The 12,169-nt window shown below is 44.8% G+C and overlaps 1 protein-coding gene across 2 annotated transcripts in view; it reads right to left on the reverse strand.

Annotated features, from left to right (window-relative positions):
* Positions 1-6,944: 6,944 nt before the first annotated feature.
* ABHD2 (abhydrolase domain containing 2) overlaps positions 6,945-12,169 on the reverse strand; it is a 38,826-nt gene continuing 33,601 nt past the window's right edge. For both annotated transcript variants that reach the window (XM_010571968.1, XM_010571969.1), the window contains exons 9-11: positions 11,815-11,884; positions 10,861-10,945; positions 6,945-9,803 (exon numbers count right to left, since the gene is read on the reverse strand). In XM_010571968.1, coding sequence (XP_010570270.1) covers positions 9,607-9,803; positions 10,861-10,945; positions 11,815-11,884 — 352 coding nt within the window. In that variant the 3' untranslated portion in view covers positions 6,945-9,606. The remainder of the gene's footprint in view (positions 9,804-10,860; positions 10,946-11,814; positions 11,885-12,169) is intronic.

Below are 12,169 nucleotides of genomic sequence, written 5' to 3' on the forward strand. Positions count from 1 at the left end.
ACTGCCCTTTGGCACAGGGGCCAAGGAACTGGCCACCTTGATCGTACCTGCATCCCTGAACGAGCTCCCCCATGGCTGGGCAAGGACCCCCAATTCTCAGTCACCTGCCTTAACCAGAAAAGAGAAAACAGCCTACAAGATGCAAACAGGGCCCAGCTGGCTCTGCCTAATACCTGCTCAGCCAGGCAGGCAGGGAGGAGGAACAGAAGCTGCAGCAGCCACTAAGACTAGGAGATGGATTTTAACTGCAGGACAGTAAAAGACAAGCAGAATATACCCTCCTAAATCCTTCAAAAGCCTCAGCACAGCTGTTTCTCCTAGCACTGCATCATGAGAGGGAGCTCAGTCAGGGAAGCCCCACCAAAAGCTACCACAGAGGGCAGAGGAGGGTCCTTGCCCAGCAAACAGAGCTGTGCCTGATGCTAATGCTGATCAGCCCTTGCTAACATGGAGTCAGCGGGACCAAGATGGGGAGGAGGGAGGCAGAAGTAGCTGCGTCCCAGGCAAAGCAGTCTGCTCCAGTTCACAAACCAGGCATCTCCTCTAAGGAGCTGATCAGATACCCGTTTCCAGACCATCTTCTCCTCCTTTGGCCAGCAGTAGAGCTTGGAGAGGAGCAAGTTGCTGGTCTCTGCCCAGGTTACCTTCTTGTCTGTTAACCTGGTCCCGCAGCATGCCCTGTCCCCGCTCTCTCCCTCTCAGCCCCGCAGCTACACACGGGTGCCTTTCATCAGCCAGAAGACCAGACCCCCAGCCGAAGCTGGCTGAGGTGGAGGGTGCTGACAAGAGCCACATTCATCAGGGCACTGGCTCAGGCTCAAACCAAACAGGACGTCGGCTCTGAAGCTGCAGGGAGGATGGGGCCTGTCTGGGCAGAGGCGACTGGGGTTAAATCTGTTTTCTCCAGCCTCACCAGCACAGCTAGTCTATGTGTGGTGAGTCCCAGCCTGAGGCTGCGCCAACCTTGTGCAAGAGCCCAGAGGGAGAGCAAAAAGTACCTCTCTGCTGCGTTTGGCTCCTTACTGTGCAGCACTCTCCACAGGGCCGGGAAGCATCTGGAGGCATCTGAAGGAAACCACACGTGACAACCCTACAACGATCAGGCCAGTGCAAAAACAACAGCACAGCTTGCTTGGGACACAGAGCAATTGCAGCTCACTTGTAAAAACAGAAGACAAAAAAAACCCCAAACAACCCATACGCACAGAGGGAGCACCACACTGCTGCCTCTGGGATTTGGACTGGGACAGGCACAGCTCCTGGGAGGTCCCTATGCCTGCTCACCACTGCTGGGACAAATTGTCAGCCAGTAGCTTGCTTTGATGGGGAGATGGAGAACAGCAGAGCAAACCAAGCAGGGAGCATGATCCATGCCGGCCTCAGCTTCCCCCCAGAGTGACTCTGACCAAGCCAGGAAGGAGTTTTGAAGTAGATCTAACAGCTAAATCACAATGGCCAATAAACTAGAGATGGAGCCCAAAACACTGCCTCCCACAGAGCAATTCTCATTACAGAGGAAGAGCAGCAACAGTCCTGGCCCAGCCCAGCCACCACAATGGCTCACCAGTCCCAGTTACCCTCCACATCTGTCTCACTAGGTAAAACACCACACACCGGTGAGCTCTTAGTGTCAGTCAAGTAGTGCATTTGGCAGGGCTTTTCTATGCTGTGGGCTCAAAGATGTCAATGTCCTGTCTGGAGATGGTGTTGTGCGTTTCCTCTGCCAGCAGCTGAAAGATTAGGAAATCCACTTGCTCTCAAGTAGGGAAAAATAACAGATGATTTCTGCAGAAACACATGAGCCAGAAGCTTTGCCACACACTCCAGGGAAGCTATCATCCTGGAGGAGAGTCCTTCCACATGCTGCAGGAAGGGCCACAGCTAAGCCCTCCATCCTGCTTTGGGTCTTAGCCCTGGCACAGCTGTAGGTCTGGCTCTGGAGCATTCCTCCAGCCAGCAACCTAGTGATCTTAGGAGAACCTGTGGGCTGACACAGGACTGTCACAACCTGCTCTCATCCACCAGCAAAAATAGCCCTTCAGTATTTTCAGGGCAGGCATTCAGCTTTTTAAGCTGATGCCATCTCCATTCTCCACCAGTGGCATCAAAGAGCTCTCTTGGCCAGAAGACAAAAAGCAACTAGGAAAGGCTTGAGCATCACTAGTGCTTGTGTCACATGCTGCAAGGGAGAGAGGGGGAGAAGATAGTCACCCCCCACCTAGCTCCCCAAGTTGGGCTCAGGGAAAGCTGAGCTGCAAGCCTGTCAACCGCCAAGAAAGCCACACACTCCTTTGTTCAAGAGCCTGCTAGACACCCTATGCTTAGCCACCAATCCCAGCCCCAGCAGATGTGACAGCCAGGGCAATTGTTGGATGCTCCTATATATAGCAGGAATTGTTAAGACTGACTTCTCCCTAGAGGCTTTCTGTAACAGCTCTGTCCTTGTTCTGCTGTCTGGAACAGAGAGGCAGAAGGCGTCTCCAGCTGGAGATGACAGCATGGCAGGGGCTGGCACACCAAACATGTTTTACATACAGCCCCTGTGCAGTCTTCCCATTTACCTACTTGATACTCACTTCAGCTTTCAGTGGGCAATGAGCCAGGTCTTTGAGAGGTGGACACAGAAGCTGCAACAAGTGAAAGATGGAGAAAACACCCCCAACACTGCCACAGCTCTTGTCCTCCCCACCCCAGAAATATGGAAGGACTGCAAGCTTGAGGTTTCTCCCTCAAAGGAGGGATTAATTCACATTCCTAGAACAATTAGGGCCCTTGCATTTACCACTAGAATAGCCAACTAGTGGGTCAAAACACAGAGGCAACACCATAGTTCATTAAACAGGAGTTACTGACAAAAGTTGTCCTGTCTGGAAGTGAGGGAGCAGCAAACCAACTCCTGCCTTAGTGTATACCACAGGGGTATAAGGACAGACTTCCCCCAAGAGTCTTGTTTTAGACAGCACTAGTGAACAGAAACTAACATTTAATACTAATTCACATGTAAGGCCTGGGACTAAAGGATTCCTCCCGTTCCTCCTTTAGCTAATCCAAACCTCACAAGTGAGGGAACATGTTCAGATACCCAGTTGCATTTTAAGCAGTATTACCTTGTTAGCCCAGTATATTCCCACATCAGATTATCTTCTCCCCACTGCTGAGGGAGTGAGAAAGCATGGCTGCTTTGCCTGTCAAAGCATGACAGCTGGACTTCATCACCTAGTAACACTGCACACAGTCACTACATGTAGCACTGACTTCAATAAGTCCTTTATTTTTAAATAAAGAAATCCCACTGAATCAAAGGTAACAAAATTACATTTTGTTTTGCAATGACCTCCATTTTACACCACACAAGAACAAAAAAAATCAAAGAAAAAATCAAAGACATTGTTTCATATATATTTTATATATAATTTTAAAGGTAAACATCAGCAGATATAGAAAAATTGCATTGCTATTTGCAAATCATCTCCCCTGCAGCTGTCAGCTCCAGAGAATCTGACTCAGAACATGGCAGCAGGGAGAGTGTCTCAGTATACAAGCTTTTTCAGGGCAGCATTTAGAGGTGGTTGCAGAGTATAATTTTGCCAATTTGAAAATATTTTCATAGTAAACTGCTCACCAAGAACATTTGAAGTCACTCAGCCTGTTCTAACACAGCTGCATGGGCAAAATGAGAAGAGCACAGGTCTGTTCTTCCTGAACTCTCCACACACCTCTTCAGCTTGGGATTTTCAGAGAAAGAGGTTATGCTTTTTCAAGAAGAATGTCTAGTGATCTGTCACTGAGACTTATGGTCAAGCTGTCAAGTAACACAATGACAAAACATGCTCCTTTGCAAAGCTGCTGACTTGGGCTAAGCAGTAGGGTTTGGTTATATCAAATACAAGTGTGTTTTGTTTGGCTTTTTTTTTTTTAAAGACTTCCCAGTTGGCAGGGGCCATGAGAAGGGTCAACATCCCAGTAGAGCTACAGTGGAGATCCTAGAAGGAAGTTCTGTATCTAATCAAAGCTCTTGCATGACCAGAGATAGACAATGCAAGCTTGTCATTCAGACAGAAGCAAAAAGGCTTTGTATAGAGCCACCTCATGGGATTATGCTCCTTACTGGCATTAAAACTACCTGGCTTAGGCAAGGCCATTGGGTGAGACAAAGAAAAACCTTTATCCACAGGTGGAGCTTTTGGAGAGTGTTATCAGATAGACTTGTAAAGAGGCTGTTCGATACCAGCAGAGCCAACCTGATAAATGCTGCCCTGGATTGCAGTGTTTGTGTCCATGGATTAACCAGCAAAACCAAGAATACAGATGTTCAGAATGCAACAGTTCAGGATAACCCTAGAAACCCTTGCACCACAGCATGGAAAACTGGCAACTGCTTTGACTCATTGATGGTACTTATGCCTAAGCTCCCCCAACAGCTGAGAAAGTCCAGGCCAGTGTAACAGACATTCCCAGCGATAAAACGGGTACAGTTACAAGGCACCCCTCCCTCAGTCTGGTGTTGCTCTGAGGCATTCTAAGCTTGGAGAAAACTCAGAAAGTCCTCACACCAAGAAGGGCTCTTTGCTTTTCACCTAGAAGCCATGAAGGAGACACTGCTCTGAGTCACTGTGGCTCCAGGACCTGCCCAGCCAACCGACCCATCTAACAAGTAAGGACACATGGAGTATGACTCAAGCTAGAAACAAGATGCTCTTCACAACAAATGACTTATGCACCACAAGGCTAGGGCCTTTTCTGGTCTCCTGGAAAAAGACTGTGAAGAATTTCAATAAGCTCCAGACAGGCATAATATTTCTAGAAAAACCTGGAAGCAATCCAGGTGACTAAACTGTTTGGCAATTAAATGCTGAAGTTGCTACTCTCTACTCTTTCTTTTGAGATGTAGTCACTTAGGCAACCTACCTCCAGCTACGCTGCTGGAGAGTTAATAGACACAAGAACTTTGGGATTATAAGGTAACAAATCACATACTAGGCAAAGCAAACCCTCCTTCTATGACTCAATCCCTACTGCTAGAGGAGCAGAGAGCTGAAAATGATCCACTGCTTATGTACACTGTTATTTTAAGCCTTGAAATAGACTGTAGCTAGTTGTAGGCTGCCCACAAGGGTCCTTTAAGTTAGCGCACACTTATACAGGGTACACCGCCAGAGGTGTCTTACTATCTAGTGTCTGAAAATTCATTTACTAAAAAGCAAAGCCCCAAAGGCTCCGACAGAGCTGTTACTGAAGTCTCTAGATACGCTGATGTCAAGGGAGGGGAAGAAAAAAGGGCAAGGCACCACGTGTCAAAGGGCTGTGGTCTAGGAACTTGTGACAGACCCAGGACAGATGACACACAGGTAGCTTGGCTAAATTCAGTACTGGAGCTAATAGTTCCCAACATCTTTGCTTAATGCTCTGTCTTGGTAACCTGTATCTTCATAAACAGGAACTGCAGAAAAAAAAAGACTACAGGGAAGTGCAAGTGTCTGTCTTTACAGTGCAACTACAACACTGCCAAACCCATCTGAAAACACCATCAATTTAGAAGCTAAGGGACCATTAAAAATGCTGGCAGATCTGATGTAGTGGAAGCTGCAAGTTCCTTGTGTTCAGTAAGAGCAAGTCCTAGCTGCTCACCTACAATCTTCAGATCTCTCCAGACACTGACAAAGGTGATGGTTGAACCAGCCTAACCAAAGAGTAATAGTTCTACAACTTGCTATCTGATTGAGAGAGTCCTTGGGGTTTATGATCAAGGGCTACTTACATCCAGTGACAGGAAAGAGGTGTGCATACCACATGAGACTACCTGTGGAAGAGCTCTGCTAATGCTTTTTCTAATCCCAGTTTAAAACTAAACAGAGCACATGACAGATTCATCATGCTGTAATTTTGAACTGCACTATCAGACTATACTGTAACGATCTACAAGAGCACACTTCAACAACCTTGTGTCCTGACAAAAGATGAAAAAGATGACTTCACCTTTAAGACTTAAAAATTCAGATTGTATTTAAGGTTGAGTTCACTGGACAAATGAAGACCACCTGCCCACATCACATGACTAACATTGCCTTATTTTGGGAGAAAAAGGTATTTCAGATCAAGACTGTACAGCCTATGCATCTTGGGGTACTGGTGCTAGGTATCAGTTGCCAGTCACTGTCAGCAGCAAGATTTAATACACAGTTCCTTTCTTTGAAGGTCTTTAGATAACATGCACTGCAGCTTAACTTTCTCCTCTCCCACCTTCCTAAGATCTCTAAGTTACTGCTGCAAGTCTGACACCATGAGTCTTGCTCTGAAAGCAGCATCAAATTGGGTGAGATGAGAACATGTTTTTTGTTCTACTGCTTCCGCCTACAACAAGCTTAGTAAGCTGAACCTCAGGCTCCAGAAACCTTGCACAAACAAGCCGTGACAAAAGTTCTTCTTCCCCAAAGAGGCTAGAATTAGTTGGTCAAATCACAAGTGGTTTGGACAGCTGTAGATGCAAGTGCAAAAACAGGTCAAAGGAGCAAGACAGAGACCCATATTACTTCTGTAGTTGAGAGTTTCAGAAAGACCACAGCATTGGCACTTCTGAAGTATGAAGGCTTGGGTTGCAGGGGAAGGAAGGAGTGTTCCTCAAAAAGACCCTCCAACTTTAAAAAAAAAAAACTGATTAGACAAAGCCACAGCTCCTGCTGCTTTGAGAATTGCCCAGTTGCTCACCTCATTTTAGAAAACTTGCCTAAAAACTGGTCATTGATTGACTGGCAATCTGCTGTAGTGAAATCAGTTTGAATCAAGGGTACATTTGACAAGAAGGTCGCTTCCTCATACCTCAGGAACAGAAAAACCCATTTGAAAGCCTAGTTCATCAAGAATGATCATCTTTGCAAAATGGAAGAAGGAATTTTTTTTTTCCAAGAAAGAGCTTCCTCTGAAAGCAGAGCTTTGTCTTGGAGACTGGCATGACTTGGCCAAAAAGCAGAGGCAAAACACTTGCCTTGCCTCAGCATTAACCTTCCCAGACAGTACCCAGCCAGTTCTCACCCTCCTGACTTTCACATTCCAGGCAAGTCAACTGAACTGTTCTGCCAGTCTGGTGTCCTGGGGAAGAAGGCAGAGCTTCAGCCAGTTGAGGAACTGGGCAGAGCACCCCTGCTTTTGATAAGGCTCTCAAGTTGAGGAAGGCAGATATTTTGCTCTCAAAGGAGGTCAGATGTGTACTGACCTTTCTTTCATACGCATCCACATGTTGGTTTATATGTTGGGCTTCTCACCTCAACAGTGGTATTGGTACTAAGGACAACTTCTGTTCCTCTAGAGCTGTCTGAAGTTGATGCTCATCTCAGCATAGTAAAGCTGGATTGAGGAAGGACACATGAAGCATGGGAAGGGCAGTTTTGTTTCCTCAAGGCAGACAGCCATGACCTGTGTAAGCTACAGCTGTAGCATACTATGAAAGTCAAAACACTTCTAAAGTTGTAACCCACTGGAGATAAAAACCATATCCCCTTAACACACCTAAATTTATACTGTATCTATTTGATGTGTACAAGTGTTGTTTACACTCCACTTCTGTTGACGTGAGAAGATATTTAAGTCATATCCAATGAATATTACATGAACAGCTACTTAAGCAAAAATCTGAAATGTCTTTTATGACAGATTTTAGTGATATACAGATGCAGTATGAATAAGAGGATAACAACACAGAGACAAGATATCCATTAGCTAAGAATATCCTTGCTAACTGATGCCTTAAAACAGTTCTTAAGGAACAGCCACAAGCATGGCCAAGTCTTGCTATAGCTTTATTTGGTCACATCTTTTCTTTGAAGAAAAAAAGGAAACCTGGATTTACTAACAAGGACAATGTGCAGATATCCACAGTTCCTTGTAACAGGCCAAGGTGTCTGGCCTAAGGCAAATGAAAGGAATTTCCTGATATGATAATGCACCTTTGCTACAATAGTTAATTATTGCTTTATTAAAACAAAACACCACCTTTCCAACCTACTGAAGTTCAGTGACAGGACAGTCCAGAAGGCTTGTTCTCCTATATTACCAGACTGAAGTCTTGCAGCTTGTTTCATCCTTAAGCTATAAACTAACACAGACCAAGGCTGAAGCAATAAAGTGCTAATTGATGTGGGAAGCATGACAGGAAAAGAACTTTACTGACACAGTGATAAAGAAGTCCTGAGGATGGATTAATGACACTACCATATTGACAGAACAAACAGTAAAAAGAGATTTTGACCACGAAGTTTCAGTTTCCAGATTGTCATGGGACAACTTTCCTTCCAGGGGATAGACTAGGAGTCTTTAATAATCATCTTGGCACAGACCATAACAGCCACTTGAGGGAAAAGCACAAGGGAATAGGCATCTTTCCTGCAAACAGCTTTCACACTTCACTTTGCACATTAAAACTAGAAGAGGATGTCTGGGTGTGGAAAAGGAATTCAAGTGAGGAAGAGCCCAGTGTCTTACTGGAGCCAGTAATCCTACAGCATTTACACAGATATGGAAGTAGTTAGCCATGCAAAGATTATCATTTTAGTTGCACAGGGCTAGAGACATCCAGTTCCCCATCAACTGTAAGGCAAGTCATGTGTCTGAAAACCATTTGATGCTTTGAAAGCTAAGGGGAAGAATTTTGGTATAATTTACCCTGACATAAGGGGAATAAATCTAAAATTCTCCCCAACAGATTAATCCCTAACAGAATACTTAATTGTCTATGAAATATTCTTAAAAACAGATTGAGCTCACAAAAAGATCCTGCAGATTCTTAATCACTGGTTTCCATGTGGAAGCCAGAGCCAGCTTTAAAAAGCCCTGGGTTAAACAAAAAAATCCAGTACTAAAAAGATGACTACATTTAAAAAGAGGCAAAGATGACAAGAAGGTGACTGATCTGGTCTTGGTGTGAGAACAAAGTAACATAGAAACATTAACTGGTATTACCAGCCTGCAGCTTTTCTCTACTTGGAGTCCCAGCATAAAGACAGCCCAATCCACAGACAGCTGAAGCATGGAAAAGTTAAGTATTTTTAATTTGATTGACTTGTGTAAGTGCATTCCTAGGAACTAAAAGGCCTCCCTTGAGATGGTGCAAGGCTGGAACTCCGCTTGCAGTCAAGCATCTGTTTTTCCAAGCCACATTGTAGTGGCTTACAGACTGAACCACTCACTGGCTTGTGGCTTGGTACAGGGTTTTTTCCAGCACCGGGACAAAGAACAGAGTCATAGTTACACTGTAATCTGCACCTAAACAAACACTTCAGATCAAGTTTTTGACCAGCAGGTGAAGAGATTTTGACATCTGAAACCTCTGCTATATTAAAGGAAGCAGTCTTTAGCTCAATAACCCTGTAACAAGTCAGAGTCAGCAACCTAATCCTTCAAGCAGAACAGGAAGTTACAAACCCAAGTGACTATATATGCAAAATGCTCTGACCAGATATTAACCTCCACTTTAACTCCACTTTGGAAGAAAACATTGTGATCAAACCCCAGCCATAGGATATCAAAAAGAATGGAACCTGAAGCAGCAGGTGAGGGAACAAGATGTTCCCAAAGGGCGAGATACACTGAAGTGATCCATAGTCTTTGGGTCAACTACTCCTGGCCAGATACAGCCTGCTCTGTGTCTGAGCAGTGAGACTTTGTCTTCTCCCACTGGCAGATGGCATTGGCATACTGTACCACAAGCTTATCCATCCAGGTAAGAGGTTCCGGGAATAGTACAGACCCCTCAAAAAATCCCAGGTGGCCTCCATGAAGGGGCAGCACATGCATGACATTTTCCCTTTTCTCTGTAAAACAAAACAAGGCACAAAGTTCCAGAAGGTTAACATCTTAGAGCTGAGAATGAAACCATCTTAAGTTATGATAATCAACTTGACCCTTGGCATAGCATCTGAACCAAAGGGGCAGTCACATGTAGGAAGCAGAAATGCACTGACAAAGGCCACAGCTACTTTGAAGTCCAAAGCACATAACCTCACTGCTTCACAGAACAGGCCAGTCTGCAGGAACCAATCCCAGCCAGTACAAGAAGTCTGCCCAAGAAACGCTGCTGGCTGGGCCCTTACAGCAGTACCTGTATTGCCATAACAACACTCATTCTTTAGCAAATGAGTATCTTTAACTCACGGGCACTGGAACTAGGACTGTTAGCATCATGTCGAGCTGCACTAAGCTCTGACAGTATATCAGCCACCTTGTTCCATGTATAGTGAGAAAATCCCTGTGCTTTCTTCTGTCTGGAAGCAGCTGTGAATAAATTCTCTGCCCTCAGCTTTCAAACAGGAACAGAATTAACCCTGCTTCCCTCCCTGTGCATCCACTATTTGTGTGACAAAGCAGCAGCCAGCTCCCTCTTCCGAGCTTCTAAAGGTAATTTGCCTTTTTCCTTGGCTGAAGACAGACAGCTCACAGAACTCCTTTCAAGGGAGAGATCCTAGTCCAATACCAAGTAACATAGCCATGCATGTGCCCCCCCTTTCATCAGCAAAGGGGACTGTTCATATGTACTTGATCAAAACTATCACCATAATAACCCATCTTTCTACTAAATCCCAGTGAGGAATGAAGACATGGGGGAGCATTTTTCCATTCAAGAATGTAACCTGCTGGCTATCAACACAAGCCAAAACAGCAGAAGGTGCCTGAAAGGACCCAAGTTCCTCCTGCTCAAGGTTAGCCTTGTTAGTTCTAGCAACTGGTGATTTAAAAACACTTGGTACACCTCCCACAGGATTACAGATGTAAGGAGGCAAGTCAAGCTGCTTTGAAATCATGGATCATGATGTGATAAGGAAGCTGCAGGTATACAAATGTGCACAGCTGGAGGAAACTGCTTCAACATACCTGAAAGAGCTTTTGGAATTGATAGAAGACTCTCATGCACAAGAGGGTCATCAGCAGCATTAACCAACAGAAGAGGAACATAGATCTACATGAAGAAACATCGCAGAAAAGGAAAAACAGTAAGGGGTTGGTATTTAAATTTCAGTCTACCAACTGTAAAAGCATCTTAGCTTAACTTAAGACATCTTATTTCAGAATGGCCCTGTACCTGCAGAAGCATCAGAAAAGCAGAAAGAGTCAAAATTTAAGGCTGGTGGCTTTTCACCAATGGAGTTCTTCACAGCACTTGATTATTTTTTTTTCCCTCCCAACTGAATTGTATGAAAGTGGCAGGGATGCATCAGAGTAAATACAGATTGAGTCACAGATCTTCCCCATTCTCAGAATTCACATAGCTACACCCTTTTTTGCTCTGTATTGCTTTGCACATCAGGCAGCTAGTACCAGCTCTGTTATGGACACCTTGGTTGAAGTCCAGGGAACACCCCTGGAACATCTCCATCCTCTGGCTCAGTAGATCTGAGGGGATCTCAGTGGAATTAATTCCACTTCTGCAAAACTTTGGTCTGCTAAGCATCTGCCTGCTAGATAGCATCCTGAGTGTCTTCCACAGTATTAAGTCTTTCTTCCTTGAAACTGCAGGTTCCATGCCACCACCCATTTCTGACCTTATATCCTCATACACTCAGAGCAGTTCAGCTGAATGCGTGGCTTTATCTAGATCACCTGGGTGCTACTACCTGTCAGTTATAAGCTCTTAAGAGCCCAGAGCATCTAGCCCCAGTATTAGAGGTAACAAGAACTGAAATCCCACTCCAATATACTGTGTCTGATTTTTTCTGAAAATCCCAGCTAAGACAGCTGTGTCTAGGTATCAGCAACAGAAACCACAGTGTGTTTTCTCTCCAGTAGGAAAATGAAGGTACAAAAGCAGTCTCTATTACAAGAGCTTACCCTGTGCAAGTAATGCAGGCAGCTTTCTTCTTCATAGTATTCCTTCAGGGAACTGTAGCCATGGAACTTCCTGAAATAGAGAAGACTGTCATCGCAGTCATCTGCTTCTAGTATCCATGTGACTCTTACTTTCAAGCAAGGGCATACATGCAGAGATAGGAACAATGCCTCAATCTTCATAGACAATGCTTTTTTCCTACCCAGTGTCTCTGCAAAACTCACCTTTGGCAGCACATGCCTTTATGCTTTCTGTGCTTACTCAAACATTGTGATAGCATGGGCAAGTTAAAAATGCAAGTTGAAGTCTCACAGCCTTCAGAGCATTTATTTTGAAGCATCCCACTTAAGTAATAGT

This window comes from Haliaeetus leucocephalus, unplaced genomic scaffold (assembly GCF_000737465.1).
Source record: "Haliaeetus leucocephalus isolate CR32 unplaced genomic scaffold, Haliaeetus_leucocephalus-4.0 Scaffold339, whole genome shotgun sequence".
NCBI lineage: Eukaryota > Metazoa > Chordata > Aves > Accipitriformes > Accipitridae > Haliaeetus > Haliaeetus leucocephalus.